At 33.1% G+C, this 26,346-nt stretch overlaps 12 protein-coding genes and 1 non-coding gene across 13 annotated transcripts; 7 read left to right on the top strand and 6 right to left on the bottom strand.

The window, feature by feature from the left end:
* Positions 1-65: 65 nt before the first annotated feature.
* LEU3 (leucine-responsive transcriptional regulator LEU3) lies at positions 66-2,687 on the top strand (the record flags this gene model as incomplete). Its single annotated transcript, XM_003686260.1, has 1 exon — positions 66-2,687. One exon carries the CDS (start codon positions 66-68, stop codon positions 2,685-2,687), a length of 2,622 nt encoding a protein of 873 aa, XP_003686308.1.
* A 270-nt stretch (positions 2,688-2,957) lies between these two features.
* Positions 2,958-4,730, bottom strand: ORC4 (origin recognition complex subunit 4; the record flags this gene model as incomplete). Its single annotated transcript, XM_003686259.1, has 1 exon — positions 2,958-4,730. The coding sequence occupies one exon, from the start codon at positions 4,728-4,730 to the stop codon at positions 2,958-2,960; it is 1,773 nt and encodes a 590-aa protein (XP_003686307.1).
* A 1,047-nt stretch (positions 4,731-5,777) lies between these two features.
* Positions 5,778-9,920, top strand: MMS1 (Mms1p; the record flags this gene model as incomplete). The annotated part of the gene is made up of 1 exon (XM_003686258.1): positions 5,778-9,920. The coding sequence occupies one exon, from the start codon at positions 5,778-5,780 to the stop codon at positions 9,918-9,920; it is 4,143 nt and encodes a 1,380-aa protein (XP_003686306.1).
* Positions 9,921-10,085: 165 nt separating this feature from the next.
* On the bottom strand, positions 10,086-10,901 carry MET16 (phosphoadenylyl-sulfate reductase (thioredoxin); the record flags this gene model as incomplete). Its single annotated transcript, XM_003686257.1, has 1 exon — positions 10,086-10,901. One exon carries the CDS (start codon positions 10,899-10,901, stop codon positions 10,086-10,088), a length of 816 nt encoding a protein of 271 aa, XP_003686305.1.
* Positions 10,902-11,923: 1,022 nt separating this feature from the next.
* On the top strand, positions 11,924-12,430 carry NUT2 (mediator complex subunit NUT2; the record flags this gene model as incomplete). Its single annotated transcript, XM_003686256.1, has 1 exon — positions 11,924-12,430. The coding sequence occupies one exon, from the start codon at positions 11,924-11,926 to the stop codon at positions 12,428-12,430; it is 507 nt and encodes a 168-aa protein (XP_003686304.1).
* A 153-nt stretch (positions 12,431-12,583) lies between these two features.
* On the bottom strand, positions 12,584-12,657 carry TPHA0Gtrna5I. Its single transcript has one exon. It is a non-coding gene; the product is annotated as a tRNA-Ile (tRNA).
* Positions 12,658-15,285: 2,628 nt separating this feature from the next.
* Positions 15,286-16,263, top strand: PDP3 (Pdp3p; the record flags this gene model as incomplete). The annotated part of the gene is made up of 1 exon (XM_003686255.1): positions 15,286-16,263. One exon carries the CDS (start codon positions 15,286-15,288, stop codon positions 16,261-16,263), a length of 978 nt encoding a protein of 325 aa, XP_003686303.1.
* Positions 16,264-16,892: 629 nt separating this feature from the next.
* On the top strand, positions 16,893-17,936 carry AOS1 (E1 ubiquitin-activating protein AOS1; the record flags this gene model as incomplete). The annotated part of the gene is made up of 1 exon (XM_003686254.1): positions 16,893-17,936. The coding sequence occupies one exon, from the start codon at positions 16,893-16,895 to the stop codon at positions 17,934-17,936; it is 1,044 nt and encodes a 347-aa protein (XP_003686302.1).
* Positions 17,937-18,174: 238 nt separating this feature from the next.
* Positions 18,175-20,583, bottom strand: TPHA0G00290 (uncharacterized protein; the record flags this gene model as incomplete). Its single annotated transcript, XM_003686253.1, has 1 exon — positions 18,175-20,583. One exon carries the CDS (start codon positions 20,581-20,583, stop codon positions 18,175-18,177), a length of 2,409 nt encoding a protein of 802 aa, XP_003686301.1.
* Positions 20,584-21,488: 905 nt separating this feature from the next.
* GAB1 (GPI-anchor transamidase subunit GAB1) lies at positions 21,489-22,799 on the top strand (the record flags this gene model as incomplete). The annotated part of the gene is made up of 1 exon (XM_003686252.1): positions 21,489-22,799. One exon carries the CDS (start codon positions 21,489-21,491, stop codon positions 22,797-22,799), a length of 1,311 nt encoding a protein of 436 aa, XP_003686300.1.
* Positions 22,800-22,959: 160 nt separating this feature from the next.
* Positions 22,960-24,378, bottom strand: PZF1 (Pzf1p; the record flags this gene model as incomplete). Its single annotated transcript, XM_003686251.1, has 1 exon — positions 22,960-24,378. One exon carries the CDS (start codon positions 24,376-24,378, stop codon positions 22,960-22,962), a length of 1,419 nt encoding a protein of 472 aa, XP_003686299.1.
* A 544-nt stretch (positions 24,379-24,922) lies between these two features.
* Positions 24,923-25,402, top strand: RPO26 (DNA-directed RNA polymerase core subunit RPO26; the record flags this gene model as incomplete). The annotated part of the gene is made up of 1 exon (XM_003686250.1): positions 24,923-25,402. The coding sequence occupies one exon, from the start codon at positions 24,923-24,925 to the stop codon at positions 25,400-25,402; it is 480 nt and encodes a 159-aa protein (XP_003686298.1).
* Positions 25,403-25,721: 319 nt separating this feature from the next.
* MLC2 (Mlc2p) lies at positions 25,722-26,216 on the bottom strand (the record flags this gene model as incomplete). Its single annotated transcript, XM_003686249.1, has 1 exon — positions 25,722-26,216. One exon carries the CDS (start codon positions 26,214-26,216, stop codon positions 25,722-25,724), a length of 495 nt encoding a protein of 164 aa, XP_003686297.1.
* Between the last annotated feature and the right edge of the window lie 130 nt (positions 26,217-26,346).

Here is a 26,346-nt window from a genome sequence, read left to right as displayed (position 1 = left end):
TTTGGTGTTTAACGGAACGTCGAAAAGGGTAATTCAAGCATCAGAGATTGCTGTGATCCACGAACATGGATTCTAATTCTAGGATTGGAAACGGTGCTATGATAGCTGGACATGAGGCTCGGAGGTCCAGTGCCATTGATAAGAGGAAAAAATTTGCGTGTGTAGAGTGTCGACAGCAGAAGTCGAAATGTGATGCTCTCGAAAAGGCTCCAGAACCCTGCACAAAATGTAGCAAAAAAGGTGTGTCGTGTGTGTTGCAAAAAGATTATAGAAGAACATATAAGAGGGCCAGACATCAGTTTATCGAACAGCGGTTTAAAGAACTGACAGAATCTTTGAGCGCATTGAGTGCGAATGAACTCATTTCAAAGATAAAGGAAGAACATGTAGAGATCTTGGATAATAAAAATTTTACAAAAGATAAAATGGAGCTGCTGAAACAGACTGAATCTGATCGCAAGATTACTGAAAATATGTTAGGGCATCTACAAAGGTTCACTGATCTTGGAGGTTTTAATGAATCAAGTGATGTGAACTTGAAAGGAAGTGCAGGAAACCCTTCTGCGTTTACTGGAATGGCTAAAGATCAACTACAATCACCTCCAAGATCTTTAAATGAAATATATATGAATAGTGAAGATATTGCAGAGTTGTTTCAAGAGTATGCTACAAAATACCATCCATTTCTACCCATCGTGGATTTATCCATGGGAGCAGAGAGAATTTATAAACTGTCACCATGCTTATTTTGGGTTATTATGTTGATTGGGCTACGACGTAGAGTTAATTCCACAGATTTGATGGCGAGGCTATCCATATCTGTTAAGGCTATTTTAGCGGAGATTACAATATCACCAATCATAAAATACTCGCCTGCTGAGGAAGATGAGCCCATTCTAAATGAAGCAAGTGTGTACTCAGTTCAGGCCTTTTTAATATATTCTTTCTGGCCTCCATTGACCTCTTCATTGAGTGCAGACACCTCATGGAATACAATAGGTACTGCTATGTTCCAAGCAATCAGAGTAGGTTTAAATAGCGCTGCATTTTCAAACGAGTATGCTTCCCATTCGGAACTTACAACAGAAAAACTTAAAACATGGATAGCTTGTAATATTGTTTCACAAGCTATAGCCTCCTCTTTTGGCTTCCCTTCATATGTGTCATTTGATTACTCAGTTATCAATTTAACTACGAACTCTAAATCAAAAAAATTTCCTTTGGCAATAGATCAAATGGCGCAGATGGCATATTTCGAATATCAGATAGTAAATACGATCAATTCAAATCCTGGAAAGGCTGATGCGATGATAGGGTTGGCAGAGAAACAACCTCTATTAAATGTTCTTTCTCAGCAATTAAGTCAGTTGGAATTAAAATTAGTAGAAGAAGATGTCGATGATATTAGAAAGTTCTTACTATTAGTATCAAAGGTACATTTATTAACTACTTTTTTACTAGATTCAACCAGTGATATCACTGAGATGGATAGTTATAAATTTGCATTAATAAAAAAAGAAGTTAATTTTGAAACAAAGAGGGGTCTAGTGAAGTGTTATAATGCAGCCATTGAGTTATTAAAGCATGCTAATAGGATGTGGGAAGATGACCCAATAGTCGTTAAGTATTTTCCCGGTGTGTTTGTTTTAAATATTTGGCAAGCTGCGTGTATTATTAGTAAACTAGTGCATTCATCATTATCAACTTTTCTTAATATCACTGAAGGTAAGGATGTTTATCAAAAAGCAGTTATGATGACATTCAATGCTTCAGTGCTAAAATATGATATGGCATACAGATCCTCGGGTATAATGAGAAGTATTTGGAGTCTGTATTCTAACATGTATGACAGTTGGAAAGCAGACTTGAATGATGAAAATAGAATTTATGAATTTAATTTAGGAGTAGCAGTCCAATCCAGAATGTCTGTTAGTGTTTTTTTCGATTGTTTGTATGTGTTAAGACAAAAATCAGGAATGGCTAAATTAGAAAGAGAAAGAGAACGTAAGGAAGCATACGACATAGAAGAAGATGACGAAGAAATTACGTTGAAAAAAATTGAAAAGAAAGACTCTGTAAATAATAAAGAAGTACTAGGTTCAAGATCTAAAATTCTTGGCTTAAAGGATCCAGAAAGTAAGGCAAGATCAATCATTAAAACTATTCCATTGGATCCGCAACCAATCAATGCAACTAGTGTGCCCACAAGTGTAAGCTTAGTAACGACACCAAATAGTCATGTTTCTGAAGGGGGTACTTCAACGTATTCGATAAATCATACCTCATTGAGCAATGGTACTGACTTCACTCAAAATAAAAGAGCAGTGACAACTTCTCCATACGTTAAAGATATAACTTCCGAACGTACAGAAGTTACACCAAGTAATATCAATAATAAAAATTCAGTTAGTTCTGCTGCTTCTGCTAATTCTGCCCCTGCTATTACTAATAATGCTATTCCATATGGTTCATTAACTGAACAATTAAATGTTGGTCAAAATAAAGTAGGGGCACATGATATATCTCAAAAAGAAGAGAATAATCAACTGCTGAATCAAAATTTGGCAAACATGATAAAAGACTCACCAAATTTTGTAATGGGGAACTGGGATAATTGGGAATCTGACCTTGTATGGAAAGACGTTGACTTGTTAATGAATGAATTTGCATTCGATCCAAGTGTGTAATATAAGCATGTATATTTATCTATATTCGTGAGTATTTAAATAAAGTATATGGAATGGAACAACGTCATTTGTTTACTGTTCATCTTATTATTAGAATTTAATATAAAGAAAAAGCAACACAATAATATAAAATACTCCCTAACGTTGGGAATATATATCATATTTTTATAAAGAAAGTTAAGGAAGAATAACAGATAGCATATATGCAAGTAATTAAAATGATCCCATTAAATAAATAACCTAAGGGTACTGGCAAGATCTGTTAAGCTCTTATAGCGCTGTCCAGGAATAATACATGGAGGATTTAGGCACAATTGATCTTAGTTCTTGTAAAGTAATCTGAGGTTGGTATTGTCTCAAATCAAAAGTGATCTTTGTACCATGAAATTGATAATTACTGGCATAAAAAGCAGCCATTGCTGTTTCTCGCATTCCAATGTCACCTTTTTCTGTCAAAAGATCCAATGTAATCAAAGATTCCCATACATTTTTAACATCTTTCTTACTCCAAATCTTGATAGTATTATCAAAATTTATTACTTTTTGTGGTTTACTTTTGTCATTGGTTGCTTTTACAGGTGATTCTGGAGCCAATGTGGGTATTTTAGCATTCAACCCTTTAATCATTTCTGTGAACTCAGCATATGTAAGATTAAAATTTGAAAACGAATCTCTAGACTTTTCGCTGACTCTTGTTGATGCAAGAAGAATTGCCAACTCTAAGTCCGATAATGATTTAACTTTAGCGGGATATGAATCTGCTAATTGGTTTTTTGAATAGCTTTTTAACTTTTCGAATACCGTGAATGAATTTTGTAACTCATCATATGACTTAGCAGATTGCACTAATGGAATTAGTGATGTTTTAAAGTAAACAATTGAATTGAAAGTTTCGTAATTCTCTTTTACATACTTAGATAAGGGAGAATCAAAAGATGACAGTTGCTCATTAATGAATTTATTCCAATTTTGGACAAAAATTCCATCTCTAGTATCACTATCTTTGAACTTAATTTCCAGAAGTTCCTTTGAAATGTCACTGAATTCATTAGCATTTTCTATCTGTGGCATATATATTAATCTTTGAGAAAATCTCGATTTAACTCTTTTCTCAAGTGTTTCTATTACATTTAGTTTAGTAGTTGTGCCTATTATGCAAACAGGGATTCTTGAGTGTTCTACCATATCAAATAAGTTATAAAGTAAAGTTTGTCTAACTGGGCCAGCGAATGTATCAATTTCATCAAAGATAAATAAGACAGTAATCTTTGATTTATTCATACTTGCGTTGTCATTCATATTGGTAGAAGTATCTAGAATTCTCAGAATTTTCTCAAAAACTTCCGTTAATGAACCATCACTAATCGAATCTGTGCTTAAGTCATCACGGTATGTATTATGAATAGTTGCTAATTGTTTTTCCAGTTGGATTGCTAAACTCTTGATCGCATCCTTTTCTGTATGAATAAACCCATTTAAACGAATTGTTATAAACTGATCTTTATAATTTTTATATAATTCATTTATTTCTCCATTAAGCAAAAAAGATTTGTAACTGTTTCTTTGTCCTATCATGATACAAGAGTGCGATTCCTTCTGTATAATTGCCTGTTTAAGAATTCTATCAAGTTCCAACCTAATATTTTTCAGAAACTTGAAAGGTTCTTTGAAAGGTTCATTTTCCGACAACTTTTTATGGTTTAATTTACTTAATAATAACTTTTTAAAATCGTTAAATTGAATATCTTCATCGATAGTTTCATGAGTATTTTGTTTTGTATTAAATAATTTTATCTTCTTTAACGTTTCATGTGTATCTAGATCTTCGATTCCCTTTCTCTTATCTGATGTATTTTTCATCAACGGCTTAACTATTTCTTCATCTTGATTGCTCTGTGAGTTTCTTCTAATTGGTATGAGCGGTATGCTCTTTAGAATATTATTCTGAGCAGGATCATTTGTTAAATTTTGTAATATCTTGTCAGAATCTATCTTTTGAGTCGACTTTCTAAGTGGGCCGAATTCCAAATCTATATTATCCATCGTTGACCGAATCAATATCTTGTCGAGTGAGGACCAATATGTACTGTATCAACCAATCTCAATTTATGCTGGTTATTGCGTCCAATAGTTCTTAGGATAATTGAAATGTTTGAAGTTTATTCGAATCTTATCATTATTAACTGTTTTCACATTATACTTTTGAATATGTTGATGTGTTTGATTGTAGTACCAAATTCAAAACAAAACGTCATTTACAATTCGATGCGGTTTACCCGGATCGCTTTTCGCGCACTTCTTAGTGCTATTCACCAATCACCAATATATAAACCCCACCTGATCCTTTTATAACCGTTAATGAAGTGTTCATTGAGATGATATGCAAACAAACATATGAAACAGCTTGCCGGTTTAATGATTGTATATCCATGGATTTTATGAAAAAAGTTTTAACATTACTACATCTTCCCCACCACTTTACCGGTTGGAAACTATAAGAAAACTCACCTTTGAGACGCAAACACAAATTTAACCGCACTCCATTTCATTCGCCAAATAGCATCGTTTGATAACAACCTTTTAGCAATCTGCAACCCCGAGCTGTCCCACCTCTTATATCTAGAGAACAAGGAACACTTCGAATCATAAAAAGTTTGGTTTGTTTTGTTCATTTCCTTATATATAGTGTTTGTTTCAGAGTTATGATCAGCGGCTAAAAATAAATAAGCGGTGAAATATGTTACCCTGTACGACACTTTGTCTCTGATACTTTTCAATACATTGATTTTAAAAGAAGTTCAATGCAGTTTATAAGAAAGTATGATTACTTTAGAGCATTGGAAGTGGTTTGTTGTGTGGTTTTCAAGTGTGATGTGGCTCAGAGTTGGGTTTGGATTAGTTCTATAAGGTACCGAGACGACGTTAGCTTTGTTGATCTAGAATCCAGGCGGCGATATTTAGCGCAATTAAGAATTGGTTCATTTTGTGGTGAATTAATTTATTGTCATTGTTTTCAAGTGGATACAAGGGATTGTGAGTCTTAGATTTAGATTAAAGTTAGGGCAGAGCACGAGAATAGTATTTGTTCAGATGAGTGAGAATTTCAGATATTTGAAACAAGGTATTTTTGAAAATATACCGAATTATGATATCGGTAATGATAAGGACGAGGTTTCTAAGCAGGTTATGGATGAATTTGAGGAACTTCAATTGACAAAAGAAGAATACAGTAGCAAAAGTATGATGTTTTTTGATTATGAAGGTGTTATGCAAGGACGATTGGTACAGAAAATGCTACCGGTTAGAATGTACAAAGATTACGATTCACAACGTGAATTAGAAACATATTTACATTATTTAAAGGATAAATACCTTGGAATAGCAGAAAAATACTATGGAAAACCTTTCAAAGATGATGATCTTGGCGATATTCGGCTCGATTCGCTATCAAAAAACGATATACCAGAAGCGGACACCTTAGAAGATTCTTTTTTAGATATGTTGATAGATGGTGACGAATTTAGTTCTGGAAACACTTCGACGGTGATAAATGTAGATAATTCAGAAGATAATGAACTTGAAACAAAATTAAAGGTTATTTCATCGAAATTGAGTGGGAAATTGGAAAATACAACTTTATTTTTTACTCCTGATTCTTTTTATGAGTTAACTAATAATATAAATCAGAAAATATACCATGGAATAATTGATGCTGAAATATTTAGTAATACTATTGACTCTACGATCAGTGATACAGTGATAATACTATCGAAAAATTACATTTTGAACATTTTACCATTCTTTATTTACGGTAACTCAATTTCTGAAAGCCATTTTAAAAATATTTTACTGCAATATTGGAAGTTACCAGATTTCAATAACTCAGAAATAAATATGAGTTGGGAAATTGTTAAAAATAACTCAAATCAATCTCAATTTGTAGTTTTTAACAAAGAATCAGGATTAATTAAATTTTTTAAGTTCGTGACACCCTTGCATTTTAAATTAATTAATAATTTGAACTTAACGAACACGAAAATAATTGATTGCATATTTTTACCATCAGACTCTACTTCAAATATCAATACTATTTTTATGCCGGTTATAAGATTTGATAGACTTGTATATTTTGTGGTTGACTGGGATGTCAATAACTTAAAGCAAAAGAGGGTCCATCAATTGACAATTATATTGGATAAAAATGTCGCCAGTGCGCAAACTCAAACGCTATTACCGTTGGGATGTATACCAATTGGCGGGAATAATATTTTAGTCTACTCGAGCAAGCAAATATCTGTAGTATCAAAGAATCAAATATTATCCGGGGAAATTAACAATTTTAGACATTTTAATATAAGGGAGCTGAGAGGGATAAAAAGAAATAATTTTTTTGATGCACCACAGTTACTAAAAAAACTAAGAACTATACCAGATTTAAGCCTGGCTGACTTTGATTCATGTACAATTTTCATTACCACAACTGGAAATGTATGCACTTGTCTAGTGAACACTGTTTCCGCTGATATTAAATTCTATTTGTTAACAAAATTTAAAGGACAGAGATCAATATGCAGTGTTCATTCGATTGAAAACTCAAATGAAAAATCTCAATTTTATAACCTTGATATTATCAGTTTTGGCCGTTCTTTAAGGTTAACATTAGATTTAGCAGATATTGTTGAACTTAGTACTCAGCGTACAAAAATGAATAGAAAAATTTTATCATTAAATGCAATAGTTGAAAAGCATACCTTGGCCAGCTCCAGCGAAGAAAATTCAAACTTACTCATAGTGCCCTCTACTATACTAGCAGCACATAATGATATATGGCTAACTTCGCCTTCAGCAGTCTCTAAAATTTCATCAGATATTAATGCAGCTTCGAGGAAATTGAATTTATTCTGTAAATTAGGCAAGTTCCAGACCTATAATAAGTTTCAAATTATAGAGTATAACAGTTTCCCAAAGTATTTTAGGCAATCAATTTTTATGAACTTTGATGATGATTCGCAAGATGACGGCGATGGTAACACATATATGATTCTCGCTACCGATTATGTATCCATATCTAAAATATTCATTTTAAGACTTATGACAGATACCACAAATGATGAAGCTAATAAAAAGAGAATGGAATCACAACTAATTGAAGTTGAAGATTTATTGATTGAAGAGATGGGAAATACAGTATTATTTTCAGCGGTAATGGATAAGATCGTTCAAGTTACGTCATCTGGTGTCTATGTGAATGATCTCATTAACCAGGACCATGAGCAAAATTTAAATTCAGGAAATTCATTTTTATCTAATTTCGTAATTTCAGGTGCTTCGTTACAAAATCACAGGCTCATAATATATGATAAAAATCTAGAGAGTGTATATTTTATCGAAGATATCACTAAATTGAGTGATACAAATCAACTTCAAGAACTAAGCTTTTCTTTCAATTTTGCAGGCAAAATTTGCCAAAATGACGATGAGGTTATTGTATATTCTGATTTGGATGAAGCAACGATATATCACTTTAAATGGAATGAATTTATTTCAACAAATATGATAAACATAAAATCGTATAATAAAATATTGGATGTTACATTTGCAAAATTTACAATATTGGCAATATATGAGACTTTTCTGATAGTGATAGATAACGGTAATTCTCAAGTTTTTAACTATGACGTTAAGAATAAATCGTTTTCGAAACTTAATATTGATTTTTCTGGAATTCAGTTCAGGGTATGTACATCATCTGACAACATGATCATATTTTACACAGCAAATCGGATACAAGTATATGAATTTTATTCGACCAATGATTATAGAACCTATGAGCTTAAAATTCCTAACGTTAATAAAGTTACTAATATTTTGGACGTTAGTTTCGATAAAAACAAAAGTAAACTTTTTATTTTATTTTCGGATGGATTATACGTATTTAAATTGAACTACTTTTCTGATAATATATCAAATTTTCTATTGAAATCAACCAGAAATGTCCACAAAAAATTTGTTTATATTGATAGAATGAGGAGAATGGTTGTTTTGAATATAGAAACTAATGAATGGGATTGTTTGAAATTATCAAATGGTAAATTTCTATCATTGAATAATTCTGTTTTAGATCCTACGGAAGGAATCTCTGATGATTTAGCTAATACCAAAATCAAACTACTGAATATGGTTGTTTTAGAAACCTCAACAACAATATACCCCGCAACTTTGATACTTTTAGTTTTTGAAACATTCATAAAACTAGTTTCTATTGCTCCCTTAAATGGAGAAATAATTATAAAGAATTTGGACAGATATGATTTTCCCTCTTCTATAAGTGAAAAAGTTGTTACAACAGATGATGGATTAATTTTTGTATATATGAAAGGATTATCTTTGCATAATGAGACATCTAATAAGATGGATTCCTTTTTCTCATTTGCAGTAAATGAATTGCATCTCAAATTAAGAGATAAATTAGATGTGAATAGTGACAGTGCAATTACGGATTTTGATATATGTGGCAGAAATATTGTTTTTACTACTGTGAAATGGGACAAGCTATATATCCTACACGACTATAAAAAATGTATTAAAAATTCCAAATTATATATATCATTGATTAAACTTCCACCTAGTTCATTTGTTACAAAGATATTATCGATTACCAGAGATATTTTTATTATTACCTCTAGACTGGAAGGAAGATCTAAAGAATTATCTCAACTGTCTGCATATTTTATTGGGAACTATGACGGTAATCCTTTATCTTTAGTTGAAGACATGGTTGATAGAGAACAAGCATCGATATTTGAACAAATTGAAAATAGTCATTTTATTAACTTGGATGTCACAGATCAAACGAATGTGGGAAATATAACGGATTTTTCAGTTTCTGCTATACCAGATATTAATATAATATCCGGTGATAAATTTCTCATTGATGTTAAAATGAGAAAACATTGGAAAATACCTTATCAAACAATTAAATTTGAAAAATCACTAAAAACTTTTGCATTTGATCCCTATAAAAATATGTTGTATCTACTAACGAAGGATCAATCTGTCATAAAATATTCTTTAAAGTCTTTAAATACAATAACTAAGCAAGGCATGGCATTGAAGATTTACAATATAAGGGACGATAAAAATACAGTATTTGAATTGCCCCAAACAACAAGATCGATCATGATAAACTTGGATGAATCAGGACTTTCAAAACTGGAAAATTCAGTATATTAACGAAAGAAACATATGTATCAAAGATTGCTTGTATCTGTGACAGATGTGTATAATCATTAATGCCCAGAAAACATTATATTATGACTTTTATTTCACTTGTATCATTACTTATTTACTATTTCATAAAGACCCATATATATTCGATATCTTCTTTTTTGATAAATATTATTTAACAGCAGTTTCTTTGTCTTTTAAATATTGGGCAAACTTACTAGTTTCGTGAATTCCACATTCTGTTTTAGCTTTTCCTTTCCATCTACCGGATCTTTCATCTTCTCCTTCTTCTACAGGTACAGTGGAATGGTAATCTCCAATTGATTTATATCCAAGATCCAATAATTCGTTATATGGTACGTTGTTATCGTCGATATACTGTTTTACTTGTGGAAATGACCAATTCATGAAGGGATTTATTTTAATAATCCCGTTAATTTCATCGATTTCCAAAAACTTCAAATCAGAACGTGAACTCCCTTGAGACCTCCTTCTTCCTGTAAACACTGCAGTTATATTCAACGTTTTATACGCTCTAGAGACAGGTTCTACTTTAGCCAAAAAATCGTATTTGATATCATCTGTCTCCCATAAGAAATCACCATATGCTGCTGAGAAGTCCTTCTCTGACTGGCAGCCTTGTGGTTTAAAAACATGAATTTGTTGATTGTATTTTGTGTAATACCTATCTTGTACTTTATCTAGTAGAGTTAATGTTTGTGGGAAGTGATGTAGTGTATCGATAAATAATAATGGCACCATGCTAATATTTGGACTAGATTCAGCCAACTTCGATATCATATCAATTGTTGCTAAGCCAGTCAATCCAAAAGCCGTAGTCTGGTACAAATTAGGGAAAGTGATCAAGGCCCATTTAATGATCTCCTGAGGCGATGCTAGCTTCTGTAGGGAATCATTCCAAAAGTCCAGTTGCTCTTCAAATATCTGAACATGGTTGTTCAGATTGTAAACTTTATTTGCTAACATAAATGTTTTTCCCTGCTTGCTCAGAGGGGACAATTCAAGAGTAAACGGAACTGAAATCTCATGAGGACAGCACGTTAAGAGAGTTGAGTTATTCAAAGTGAGTTAGAGATGTTGGTGCATTACCTATGTCCCTATTTATATACGTTGTTATTAATCTTCCATTTGGAAAGTGCGATGGTAACCACAGTGCACCGTCACGTGAAATTGTGTCATGTCAGTAACTGCATGTGACGGCGTTTGGAGTTACTGACACGCGTGGCAATAGGCAAGTGCACTAATTGTTTATTAACTGTTATCAATGGCCCTGTATTTTGGGACTGCAATCCTGTCTCTGGACAGTGTAAGAAGAGGCATGTTTTTCTGTTTTTTACGTTTCCATTGATTTGATAAATTCAAACATTTCATATTGTCATGTCCATCAACTCAGTAATTGTTCTTCTGCGTAGTTTAGTTCCAAATAGTAAGTGTTTAATATCTCTTTATAGAAACCCTAAGTCTTCGAAAGGTATGTGTTATTCTTATCCTATATTATTGTCTTGGGGTTCTTGTGTCAATAATTTAAAGATTAGGTCTTCTAATGCTGTCTTTCCAAACAAATAAATAAAGAAAACAGACTGATTCCGGGTAAACAGTCTTCTTCTAACCATTGTATGTTGCAATAAAGAAGATTAGCAAGGCTATAGAACAATGTTATAAACTGCACCTTCAGTAAAACAATTACAGTGAACTTAAATGCGTTTTCAGATCCTTCCAACACTCAAAACACTACCATCGTTTCAAATAAATAACAATTCCCACTTACAATGACGTTTTGGCAGACACTGAAAAAAGATGAAATTCACCTCTGAAAGGATCGATTATAAGAATAACGAACGAAGAAGACGATTGGTTTGAGGTTCTGCATGTTTGAGAATCCATAAGAGGAGCAAGGACATTGAGACAGCTGTTTGGTTGGTTATATTTATTGATTTTAACAACCGGTGGGAGCAGAGTTCATTTGAAGAAATACAGACAAAGAGGACATGGCCGACAACGCTAAGGACACGGCGAATGCGAATGCTAGTGCGAATGCCAAACTACAAGAGGCACTAGAAAACACAGAGGAGCAGGTAACCTCGATAATAGAGTCATTCATCGAGCTTGGGGTTTCAATATACGACTATCCGGGCACTCCTGAAGCCACACAAGGCATGATAACGAATTTGAAGAGAAATGTTGACAGACTGTCTAAATTGAACCAGAGCAGCAATACTGTAGACACGCCATTGCAGGATATAAACATTCCATTTGAAGTCATTCAATACATCGAGGATGGCCGTAACCCAGATATATACACGAGAGAATTTGTCGAGGCAATCAGAAGGTCGAACCAGTATCAAAGAGCGAAGATGAACGGTCTCAAACAACTAAGAGACTCATTAGCTGAAAAGATAAGCGAGGAGTTCCCAGAACTCGTAGATACGGTGCAGAATATCATAGAGAGAACCACACCAAAAGAAACCATGGCCACTGACCAAAAAACTACGTAACCGCATCTGCAATTCATAGAGTAGCCTAAATACGTACATATATAACAGAAAGGATCAAGAGATAGTGCATGAACAAGAAGAATATTTTAATATTTCTGTATCTTGTACAGATGTAGATGCAATGCATGACTGAAAGTTTTGGCAAAAAATAAATGGTCCCTAGCGGGATCGAACCGCTGATCCCCGCGTTATTAGCACGATGCCTTAACCAACTGGGCCAAGGGACCATTTTAATGTAGCAGATATTGTAATATGAGTACTACAATACAGAGTTATGACAGGATTATAATATAATAGATAGACAGATGTAAGACTACAATAATTCTGACAATTATGGCAGATGGGAAGCGCAGGATCGGATCTTCTTATTATTTTCAACGTAAAACAGAAACTTGCTTCTTTTTATATATTCTACATAATATCTAATAATAAGTTACATGATCATCCAAATACTAGAAGTATAAATAGGAGACCTATTTATACTTTTAGTTTAGCTACAATTTGCAATGTGCCCCGTTGAACTTGTCATTGCATTCGTGGCGACATCAGTTGTTCCAGTTGGTGACAATATTTCCTAAACAGGAAATATCAATGTTTCGTAACTGTTTCAGTAATAGTTCCTAATAGGAAATATTATTACTCTTATCGTAATCTAACTCTTGCTGAGCTTATATTACAACAGTAGATGTCATAATATGAGAAATATTAGTCTTATAAAGTGAATGAAGAAAGGTAATATAGCAGTGTGCAGGAACCTGCATTGGGACAGCGCCTGGCTCCATGTGTGGAGAAACAAGCCTATGTTGGTAGCATCAACATCTAAGTTAGTGTCATTAATCACTTTAGTTGCTTTAGAGTAGTCCATCTTCGTAATAGTTAAATAATCGATTGTTCTTTAGTAGTATATTTAATACAAAGCTACGTAGAATTTAGATGTCCTCTTTGTATATGAGCTTGGCTGATAGTTGAATGAGCACCTACATATGCTCAATCATTCTCCTAAGTTAGTACTGTATTGCACATCTGTGTTTATCACGTAGCCATTTATATTCTGGTAAAAATTTTTCATCTATCCTTGGGAAAATTGTTCTGGAACTTTGTGTCCAATTGGTAAGTGATCAGTTGTTTCCGAACTCCAATTGTCATAAACAGTGAATTCTTTCACATACATTACAACAATTCTGACACAATGTTATTGAGGCGCCTGGGTGGTTAAGTTGTCATTTAGTGCTCATAGTTAGTAGATAAGGACTATAATATTTAATCTGGTTGGCTCTCTTACCATATAGAATTTAAACAGTATTCCATTAGAATACTATCATACACCGTTGTATTTTGAGACATAAGTGTCAACTTTTGTTCCTCTTATGTGTCAGTTTATTTTAATTGATTTACTAAACGACTCGTATTAATCTTGTACTTCGTTTGATCCTACAGTTTTAAGTTGTCTTTACAACTAATGGGTCATAGATGCTATAACTTCTGTCATAAATCTCAGATTCGTAGCAGCAAAACAGTTGAATTACTATAATGGTATACCAACGACTATGTTCCAGACCCGTCGATAGTTTTTCTAATTAAGGAATTGTCATCTTAGAACAATTGTTTTAATTCTAGTTAGTGCATCTGATTGCCTTGGACTGATATCGATAATTGTCCTGATAGCCTGCTTAATGCTATTGCAATATACCTGAATAAACCAGTTAAGTGGGGTCCAATTTAGACGTTAGCTTATTTCTGAAAATCGAGATATATCCGACCACTCAGTTCAATAAAGCACTTATGTGACACATGAAACAATCGAATAACGATGGCTGTACGTTTGGATTCATCCAAAAGAAAAGGCATCAATAGCAATCTGAGTTCAAAGTTTCATGTGTGACGTACTGTTCTTTGTAAACTGAGTTATCGGATATATGTTGCACACATCCTAGTCCTTTGGGTTTGGTTGGAACAATAATTAATGATTGGCGACGCCTTCTTAAGGAAACTAAAGCACTGGTGATGCCTTGCTAGTAAAGATAATCACTACTGATAACATGTAAAGTTGGAGTGATCAATCCACAAAACTCTCATATATAGAAAACAGTATCTGTTTATTTGAGAGTTAATACGTATATTGAGCACATGTCGGTAAATAAATCAACCGGAAGACATACCATATCCATACGTCGACGTAAAACACTAACGCGGAAAGTTTAACCACTACAACCGACGTCAACGATATGAACTCATTGGCACCTGTATCAGTTGCATCTCCGTCATGTTGAATACGTGAGTAATTCCTCTTGTTTCCTTTTCATCAAAGCACCTGTGGCACCACCAGTTTCATCGCAGCTCGATTCAAACAGCTGCCACGTATCTACCAATGCATCTTTAACCATAATACTGCACATCTGCAATCTGAAGCTACAGTGACACCACTTGTACACCGACCCTAATGTGTTCCAGCATCAATAACAACTACTTAAATTACAAACAATAATATATATCTTGATCACTGTTTAAAACAGTTTAAATTTCAATATCAGCTGTTTTGTTCGTTTCCATAAATTGGAAAAACATGAAAACAGCAAATAATCTACAAATTTATTAAAAATGTTTGGTATTTTAATGGAAAAGAGATCTCCATCAGTTATTATTGATAAGAACACTCAACAAATTCATTACAAGCAGCAATTGCATAATTAGTGAGTTCTGTATTGGATTTAGCTCTGTGTTTTAGGTTGTTATTCAGCTGAGTGGGGGCTTGTTGTTTTATATTTTTTTGAACAAGAGTGCGTGCTGCATTTGTTGTCCTAGTGAAGAAATTGGTTATATAGATATAATTGAGAGATAATTATAAAGAATTTCAAATGACGAATAATAGCGACTTGAAGACTGGGGATCTAGTTTTATGTAAAGTTGGTTCGTTTCCACCGTGGCCGGCAGTAGTGTTTCCTCAAAGATATTTAAGGAACGACGTGTACAAGAAAAGAAAAGCTGCAAGAGTAGCTGTTTGTTTCTTCAATGACCCAACATATTATTGGGAACAGCCACAGAAATTGAAGAGGTTGACTTCTGAAGTTATACATGATTATTTTAAAGAGAAAAAAACTAATGCATCTCTTCCAGATTTAATCGCTGCTTATAAGGAAGCTAAGAATTTTACAAATTTGAATGATTTTATAACGGCAAAATTCTCTGAAGAAGGAAGGCTAGATGAGTTATTAGAAGAGAGTATCCCGCAGGGCGAGGATCCATTTTTGAGTAAAGGTCATCAGAGATCAAAGAAAAATAATGGTAAACAAGGTGATAGCACAGATGGGACATTTGATTATTCAAATAATAGTACTTCAACAAATGAATCCTCTAGAAAAAAAAGAAAATTAAAATCAGATGAATCTAGTGAGAATGAAAAAAATTTAGATACACAAGTGAGCTCATCAGAAAAAAATACAAATGCAATAGAAACCACTAAGAATAAAAATTCCACAAAGAAAAAGAGAGCTAAACTAGATAGCTCCAGAAACATTGAAATATGTATGTTATTCCGTAGAAAGATACAGAAGAATTTAATTCAAAGGGACACTGCACCTTCCAATCAAGAATTAGAAGAAACACATAATTTATTGACTAAAATCGAAGAAAATCTATATAATAATCCAAATTTCTTTGACATCAATGCTTTAAGACAAAGTAAGTTACATAAATTACTTAAAGTCATCGTCAATGATAGCAATCTATCCGAATTCCATGAAGTTTCAAAAAGAATTTTGTTATCCTGGACAAATACTATTCATCAACTGAAGTTAGAAAAAATTGCAGAACATAAAGAGATTCAAGAAATATAAGTGAACGATTGACACTAAAGAGAAGATTTAATCGTTGTAGTGGACATAAGAAGTCAATATCTTCATTCATTGATTTCAAAATATATACCCAACTGATACTTATTGAGATACTCAAAATATAGATTCGTACGATAATTCAATACACCACGAGTAAATAAATTAAACAACTCACTAGTTGCTCCTAAAGAGATTTAGGTTATTTTTGAATCGTTTTTTATGCAAGACGCCTCCCAGCAAAGTGGGTTTTTGTTCAATCCATTTCATTTGTAATATTGGTTTTCGCAATACTGATACTATTTTGCCAATGTACCACCTATATAAAATGTTTCTAAATAACATTCAAATAGCTAGTCTAAATTGTATTAATATATATTCATTATATTGTAACAACCCAAAGTTGTTCTATTGATGTTTTACTTGTAATATCAAATTAATCAATGTTTTTATGACAATAAGGTTGTTTAAGAAAATTGACATCGCTAAATTGAAAAGTTCATAATAAAAAATCTTACTTTAAATAAATAAAAGTTAATCAATTAATTATTTGAAGTTGATTAGCGGACAAAGAGATACTAAGAGCAGACTTAATAAAACCCTGTAACAAGTTGTGCTAGTAAGACTAATTGACGATGAATCAAGATAATAAAAATAGCACTTTGAGTGCTGACGAAATCGCTTTATATGATAGACAAATCAGATTATGGGGCATGGCTGCTCAAGCTAGGATGCGTCATGCTAAAGTTTTATTGATAAACTTGGGTTCTATTGGTACTGAAATAACTAAAAATATTGTTCTTAGTGGTATTGGTTCTTTAACGATATTAGATGATCATGAAGTGGAAGAGAATAATTTAGGTACTCAATTCTTTCTAGATTCTGAATCTGTTGGTAAATTAAGATTGGATGTCACTCAAGCAAGAATTAAAGATTTGAATCCTAGAGTTAAGCTAGAGTTTGATACTGCTAACTTCAAAAATAAAGATGAAAAATATTTCAAACAATTTGATCTAGTCATCGGTACGGAATTAACTACAAATGAAATATTTTACATAAACTCAATTACAAGGAATTTTAATATACCATTGTATGTCTGTGGCTCCAATGGGTTGTTTGCTTATATATTTGTTGATTTAATCAAATTCGAATCAGTTGATGAAAAATTAAAAGGCACAAGACCAACAGAAGTAGGTAAGAGTTCAAACAATAAAGAAATCGTCGATGTCGTAATGTACACTGATGAAGATGATGATAAAAAGATCTATGAGAAAATAAAAACAGTCCATAACTATAAGATGTTTAGAGATGTTCTAGCAACTGCAACATTAAAAGGTAAATTGAACCGTAGGCAACTCAAAAGAATCTCCAGTGCAGTTCCATTAACATTTGCTGCCCTTAATATTGCTAAGGATACATGTGAAATTAGTTTATCCCAATTACAAGAAACCCTAGAGAAAGCAACAGATCAACTTGGTGTACCAATTGAAAATGTTAACAAGGATTATATACAACAATTTAGCAACCAATTAGGTGTCGAATTCGCACCAGTTGCTGCTGTAATTGGTGGTGCAGTATCTCAAGATTTGATTAATATTTTGGGTAAGAGAACATCACCAATTAACAATTTTATAATATTTGATGGTACTACTTTGGATATGCCAATCTTTGAATTTTGATCAAATATTAAGATCATAGCTTTTAGGTAAATTGTTCTTATGAATCACTAATATATATGAGCATAAGAACTCAAAAGGTAAATTGCATTAACTTGATACAATTGTAAATTAATAACATGATTTCTTGGAGGTCATTTATTGCGTGAAAATTCACTTATTGTTTCACAAAATTAATCTGTAAATTTATACACTTTCTATAAATGTATTTACGTAAATTTTTAATGCAACGACAAATACGTTAGTTTTGTCCAGTGACTGCAACATTTTGTAAATGCAACATGAAGTTTTGTAATGAAACATCATCAGTTAAAACAACCGTAGCACCGCCGTGTGTAGCATCTTGGTAACTGTCAGAAGGATTCAATTTGGATAACAAGAATCTAGCTTGAGATCCGCCGGCTTCTGTGTCAATAAATCTTGGTAATGGGAATCTGTCAACTAATAATTCAGCAGCTTCAACCTTTGGTTCCTCCAAAAAGGCTTTAAAGTCAGCATATTGTTCGTCATCCTGATAACCTGCTTTTCTCCATTGAGCAATTTGTTCACCATGGTAAATTAAAATGAAGAAGAATGTATCCAATAATAGAATGGTATTTGGTTTGACAGAAACAGAATCCAATAAAACTGGTTGAGGCTCTTCTTCCATCGAGTAGGAGGTTAAAGTTGGTTGAATCATGATCAATGAATTTGTAGTATCTTCTCTGGTGAAAATATGTCTGTAAAAGGCAGTTTCATCAGGTGAGTTGTTGAACACACTCAAGAATTGAGATCTTCTCAAATAATACATAAATTGAGGGTATAAGGTAAAGTTTGGAGCTAATCTGAAAGACATTGGATCATCCTTGTTATAGTCAGCATATTTTTGGCATAATTTGATCAATGTTCTGTCAATCCATCTAATAATATCCGCACCATCGTCATTTTCAGCCTTATGAACAGCAATTCTGGCCATAATTACGGCAGCGGCTTCTTGATCGAAAGAAGCTGAGATACCTGGGGCACCAAATGGTAATAATTGGTTTGCAACAGTAGTAACTCTAATACGATTAGTACCTGAAGAATGTTGATAATTGGTGATAAATTGAGTGTAAGCTAAACGGACTGGCTCATTACTATTTGGGCCACCTGGGTTATATTGCTGCTGCTGCTGCTGTGGAGTACTTACCGTGTTCGCGATTTCAAAGAAAATAGCATAGGAATGATCTGGAGATAAAGATGACATTTTCCAAGTTGAAGTCCCACCAATACCGATTTCCGAGTCACTTATGTTATTAGTATCAGTCTTCTTAACACCGGAAGCATGTCCAATTAAACCTTGTACCTTCAATTCCTTGGAGGTTCTTACAGTTAAATGACCATTGAAAGCCATTTTCAAATAACCTTCTTCATCTTTTGAAAACATTCTTAAGTAAGATTGTTTGAAAATAGCAGTAGAAAATGAATCTGTTAATAACAAAACACCACCAGTTTTATCAGTCAATTGTCGCATTTCTGACATACCGATTTGATCGTAACAACCAGCAAAAATATCGACAGTATGTCCGTTTTCAGAAACTCTATCAGCTAGTTGATTGTAATATTTACAAGCTTTCTTGTAATGAGTAACTTTATCGTTGTCGATATCGTTATGAGATCTGATTGGATCTTTTAATTCTGAAGACACAATCAATCCCGAGCCTAAAGTACATGGACCTGAGGCGAACAAAATGATTCTTGCGGAGAAGTTTTTATAGCCACTTTGTAAAATCAAGGAAGCAATATTTAAAGCTTCACCAGTGGCTCTCTTTGGTCTATGACCAGATTGAATTTGCCATTCATCTGTTTTCAAATTTTCAATTAATTGAGTAATTTTGAATTCAACTTGATCTAATGGCAAAAAGAAACGGTTGACGGACAAAGGAGAATTTGGATTAGTGTTGACGTTCAGATTTTGGTTTGCATTCGTCACTGATGGTTTATTCCCAGTTAGCATTTCAATAATTTCTGCATATTGATAGTCTTTATCACCTCTGAAAATGTTAGATCTATCGATTAAAGTGGATGATAAATCGTGTAATTCAATTACACTACCATATGTGATTAAAGAGACTAGAGCATTTGGTGGTAATAAAGACAGAGAAGTACAAATCGACTCTTTTAAAGAAGATAGGTTATCAAATTCTGAAGTCAAATCAATGACAAAACAGAAAATTGGTGGAACTTGAATAGGTTTATTTGTGATATATTCCACAGTGGTGCTTTGCAATTCAATTGGCATGTTTTCCTGAGTCATGTTTGAGTATTGAGTTGGTAAATGATTTCTTGAATTACAAATTGGACATGTCCAAGAGTTGTTTCTTGGATCAATGATACAATAAGGGTTCAAGATAGACTTACATTGAACTCCAGAACAAATAACAGGGTTGTAATTCAAAATGTTACCGGTGCCTTCACCCCCAACAACACTCGTACTGTTGTTTCTTAAGATCTCACCTTGACCATCTTCGTCGACGAGTGGTTCATTTTCTTCCACACTAGAAATGTCCTTTAACGGAGTGTATAAACATCCAATAGGAACAACATTTTTGTTAGCATCAGTTCTTGTAGTTGGGAAGATGTTCCAAGAGAACCTGATACCATTGATATCTTCGTTAGTTTCAAAATCCATAGTTTCGGTTAATTTAAAAGACTATCCAATCTGCTCAGACCGTTTGCAGTTCCACAAGCAGGAAAAAAGTCAGAGTAATCAAAACCTCTAAAAACAAAAAAGCCACACCAATTTAAATATCAAAAGCGTATCGACTAACCTTTATTTATATCTTGTAACAACTTGTATATCTGGTAACAATTGTACACTTTACAAAACTCTGAAAACATACATTATGACATTGTCGTTGGAAACGACATGTATCCGGGTAAAAAGCCCAGAAAAGGTAAAAATGCGACGGCGGCTAAATCTCCAGCTGCGACGACTAGGGTCCCAGCTGTAGGAGCCGGAGATAACGTGTACAAGAGGAACTGTAGTCTGGAGCTTGTAATGTCGAGATCCGTATATTAACATTCGTCTATTAAACCTAGATGGAAACGCCCCATGACAGCACTTTCTATAGAAATGAGAACATTCACTTACTTTCCGTCCTCATTTCTAACCAGCAAAAACAATCATCCCACCACCAACCATATCTGAATGACAACTTACACCATCACACTGGCAACTAACTACCACCAACAAACAAAAGTGGCAACACAACCGACGTCTTTCCTTATCTATATTGTTATATAAAGTAACAAGGTTCTTTTAAAGTTGGGGGAACCTTCCTTCATATATATAAGAACATAGTCGTTGTTACCCGAACGATACAAATTCTTTTGCGCTTTAACAGCATTAAGCCATTAAAACAATACAAGTTACGATCATTGAACATACAATGAACATACAATGAAGATCGTATAAGAGAGGTGACTCGTTAATAAGAGATCAGTTGTAGTTATATTCTAAGAATTGGTTAAGGTGGAGTGTGCTAAAGCAAGGGGAGCTGGGCTGGACTGAATTTTTTTTATGATTTTATTGTTATGATCGGTGGAACTGCTTTACAAAGTATTTTACTTGTGAGTTTTTTATTAAGACTGACTCTACATTGTCATTATCCAAATTTAACGTTTGGATTAGATGATTTAGTAGAGTTTTCTTCCCCAATGACTTCCTACAAATCGTTATTGGAAAGTTTTTTCATTTTGAATCATACATCGAATAATTTATATGATGGTGGATTGATACATCAACAACCTTTATTAATTCACGTATTATCTTTTTTTTACGTTGATAATAATTTATTATTGTTATCAATTATTTATTCAATAGTTGATATTATCATTGCGTTGCAATTGATTCATATAAATATGATTTTGTTTCCAAATGATACAGGTTCAAAAAAATATTTACCAGGTGTATTATATTTACTTAATCCAATTTGTTTACTATCAAATGTATCGAAATCAACAATAATATTTCCAAACTTATTTTTAATTTTAAGTTTTAAATTCATATTGTCATCTCTACTTCAAAATTTGAATAGCTCAAACAAATTAAACATAATTTCAGCAGGTGTCTCTTTAGCAATTTCAAGTTACTTATCATTTTATCCAATTTACCTAATTTTCCCAATATGCTCAGTTATTTACAATATCAATAAACAAATCACCAACAATGTTAGCAATACAAATTATATCGGTTTATTCATTATAGTAACACTCTCAACAATCATAGGACTATTGGTTTTAAGTTATATTATAAATGATTTAAATTGGAATTTTATTGAAAATACATATTTAGTAACATTTAGTTTCAAAAAACTAATACCAAATCTAGGTCTATGGTGGTATTTATTCATTGAAATGTTCGAAATGTTTTTACCATTTTATCATTCAGTATTTAATTTATTCGTTTTTGCATTGATCTTACCATTTACAATACGATTCTCAAGTTACAATAAACAAAATACAGGTAAAAATATAAATTTAATCCTAATGAGTTTTTGGGCATTGATTCTTTGTCTAGGGTGGATTACTTTAACAAAAGCTTATCCAACAGTTAGTGATTTTGGATTTTTCATCAGTTTCTTACCATTTTTTAAACCTGTCTTTGGTTACATGAAATATCCAATTTTATCTGTATTGTTGTTTTTACATGCAATAGTTTTATCACCGATATTTTATCACATATGGGTAAATTTAGGGTCTGGTAATAGTAACTTCTTTTATGCCATATCATTGGTTTACGCATTGTCCATCGCTTGTATAATGATAGATTTGGTATGGTCTATTTTAAGATTCGAATTCGATGATGGAAAACCAAACTACAATGCGAGATTAACTCAATTGTAAAGGAGAAAGCACGGTTAACAATGATATTTTAATCTAATAAACAGCATATTATATTTAGATATACCTCTTTAATAAATATGGCAGTTCAAAAAAGAGCCTTTCATATTAATGACTCCCTTATTCTTACAATTGACACTTAATTATATATTTAGTTCTATATTTATTTATTTTCTTTAGATCCCTGTTCCTTTTCCAATGCAATTTTCAATTTTAGTTGATGGATATTGTGCTTTGAAATATGTTTATCAAATCGTTCCTTTGTTTTGAATGTTCTTCTACAACCTGGGAAATAGCAACTTAGTTTTCTACCAACAGTATCCATTAGAAGGCTCAATGCATTGGTACCTTTCTTAGTCTCATAGTTTCTTAAATCACTGTTGTTTGATGATAATGCAAGCTCGCATGTCATATCATCACCATTTATGCACCTTCCTAATTTTTCTTCATTTAGAATTATCATTGAATCTGTTAGTTTTCTCTTCTTCCTCACATTATTATCATCGGTATCAAAATTATTATGGTTCGCAATACCAGATGAATCCCTGTTTGAAACAGATACATCATTTTCTCTGAAAATCTGATCTTCATCGGTGTTAAAATCTATAAGCAGTTCGTCGGGTATATGATCATTATGTTCTTTTCTATAATGATTCAACAATTCATTTTTCTTTGCGAACGATTTCTCTTCTGATTTCAAATCTTCATCCAACAGTTCGTGTTCACATATGTTACATTTCCAATTTTTAATTACCAATTTGTCGTCATGTATTTTCATATGCATTTTTAACCCACTCTCACCAACACATGGCTTATCACATACTTCACATCTAACCTTGGGATGATCATTTTTTAAATGCCTTTGCAATGCGGTCCAAGTCTTGAAATTCTTTGTACAGTTGTTATACGAACAAGGGTACGGATTCTCTACCTCTGGGTTGTGATGCTTTGTCAAATGGTTTTTTAATCTATATGGTCTTTGGAAGCTCTTCCCGCAGAATTGACATTTCAATTTTTCTAAATGCACAGACAATACGTGTGCTCTGAGTTGAGGATGTTTATAAAAACTTTCAGCACAACCTTCAAACGTGCACTGAAAAGATTTACTATGAGTAATTTCATGTCTCTTTAACTGTTGTCTCGTAGTCAGACCTTTGTCGCAAAATGAGCAATGGAAAGGTTTTTCAGCTGAATGCGATATTAAATGTCTCTCCAAATGACTTTTCCTTGAAAATTTACTCCCACAGACGTCGCAACTATGGTTCTTAATCCCCAAATGAATGGACTGCTGATGTTCTGTCAATGTCGAGGGCCTCGCAAACGATTTGTTGCAACCATCATATTCGCAGAAATATTTCTTTATTCTTCTACTTGAGGTACTCGATGAGCTGGAAAAACTGTCTATACTACTGACACTCACGTCGCTCAACCCGCCGTCATCCAAATCGTCTGTACCAGTATCACTACCATTTACCAATGCAACACCACTAGATTTACTACTGCTCCTGGCAGTTGATTCACTTCTCCATAATGAAATTTTAACATTATCAGACTTCTCAGAGTCTGCGCTGACGAATCCCATGTTCTCCAAAACGCAACAACAATGACAACCAGTTATCACAATCGACTCTCCCTTGCTGCAATCCTTCCAAGACGCACCTCACTGGCCAATATAGAAAAGGAATCCTTCCAATTAACCATAGTTAAATAGTTTACTTCTTTGGCGATGAGCAGCCAGTGCCATCAGAATTTGAAATGTCATCGGATGTGATGCCCTTACCCGCACGGAACCGCTATAAGGTCAACAGATTGAAAATTTTTTGTAGTGAGAAGCCCAAAATAACAATTGGATAATGAACTAATTGATAGAAGTTATTTTAAAAGAGGTGTTATAGTATGTTTACTTTGGTTCCAGGATGCTCGGTTTCCGTCTTGATTCAAGACTTGAGAGGAGCATTGTCTGGTTTTTGTTTCTTTAGAGTGCATTGCTAAATTTCCTGGGTACTGAAATCATTAGGATAGATCTGAAACAGTCATTTAAGTGACCGAAGACATACACATACACCCACATACACATACGCATATACATATATTCCAAGTAGAATAAAAGAAAAAACAAATAAACAATGTCTGATTACGAAGAAGGTTTTAATGATGACGGGAATGAGAATTTCGAGAACTTCGAAGTGGAGCATTTCTCAGATGAAGAGAATTTCAATGAAGGATTCAAAAATGATGATGGTAATGAGCCAAAGACCGAAGATGGTAAGACGATAGTTGTTGGTGGTACTGGAAACGGTCTAGAAGTAGAGGAGCAGTTCGAGACAATTAGAAGAAAAACTTTGAAGGAAAGAGCTATTCCAAAGGAAGAGAGAACTACGACTCCATACATGACCAAGTACGAAAGAGCTAGAATATTAGGTACTAGAGCTTTACAAATCTCAATGAATGCTCCTGTGTTTGTTGATCTGGAAGGTGAAACTGATCCGCTAAAGATTGCTATGAAGGAACTTTCTGAAAAGAAGATTCCTTTGGTTATTAGAAGATACTTACCAGATGGTTCTTTTGAAGACTGGAGTGTTGAAGAACTGATTGTGGATTTATAAGAAGTCTCCGAATTCTGTCTTCGTAATGTAATCCAGAAATGGAGATGAAGATCAAAAAACACAGACTTAAATGAATTAGTTCTAATTTCAATTGAAAAAACAAAAATAATAGAAGTAACACAAATGATCACTAGAATTATCATTTGTAAAATGCATAATTACAAATTGTATCATATAATATAAACAGATTTTATAGTTGGCATACATCATATATGTAATAAAAACAGTTATAATCTTGCCCAGTTCACTATTGAATTTTTTTTTTTCGCAAATGTGTCTATGAATAAATATATGAATGCTAATGCTATGTAAATAGTTATTATTCATCGAATACAGTTTCAAGGAATTGTACTATCTTGAAATCACCATTATTGACACTCTTGTCATTGCTGAAACTCATTAGTATCTCTTTGAATTCAATCTCTGCATTTTCATATCCATTTTTTTCTAAATAATTTAAAAGGGTTTGCTTGGGTATCGTACCTTTCTTAACGTCAATATTTGAGTTTTTGCTTAGAACTTCAAAACTTTTCTTCACCACTTCTTTCTTTTGGTTAAACCTATTCAAGATATTACCCATCATGGCTAAAAATTCAGGATAGTTCAATTTACCTTCACTCTCATCATTATTTCCTAACATTGATTTAATTTCATCTGAGCTCATCACAATTCCTAATGTTTTAAATATGCTACTTAAATCAGCCTCTGTAATTGCCCCATCACCATTCTCGTCAATTATTTCAAACGCATTCTTCAGTTTATTGATTAGCTCTGGTGATATTTGGTCCACACTCAAAGATTGGTTCGTATGCATGGTGTGTAATATTTCCAATTGACAATTTCTTGATCTTCAGCCCAGCAATAGCTCTAGTACTTGCCTGGTCCTGCCACAATAAGAAACTTAATGAAAATATATATTTACAGTCTTCAGAAATTGTAACCAA

The sequence above is a fragment of the Tetrapisispora phaffii genome, chromosome 7 (genome assembly GCF_000236905.1).
Source record: "Tetrapisispora phaffii CBS 4417 chromosome 7, complete genome".
Taxonomy (NCBI): domain Eukaryota; kingdom Fungi; phylum Ascomycota; class Saccharomycetes; order Saccharomycetales; family Saccharomycetaceae; genus Tetrapisispora; species Tetrapisispora phaffii.
The sequence above is the reverse complement of the archived record's forward strand: the minus strand, read 5'-3'. Positions and strand labels throughout refer to the sequence as shown.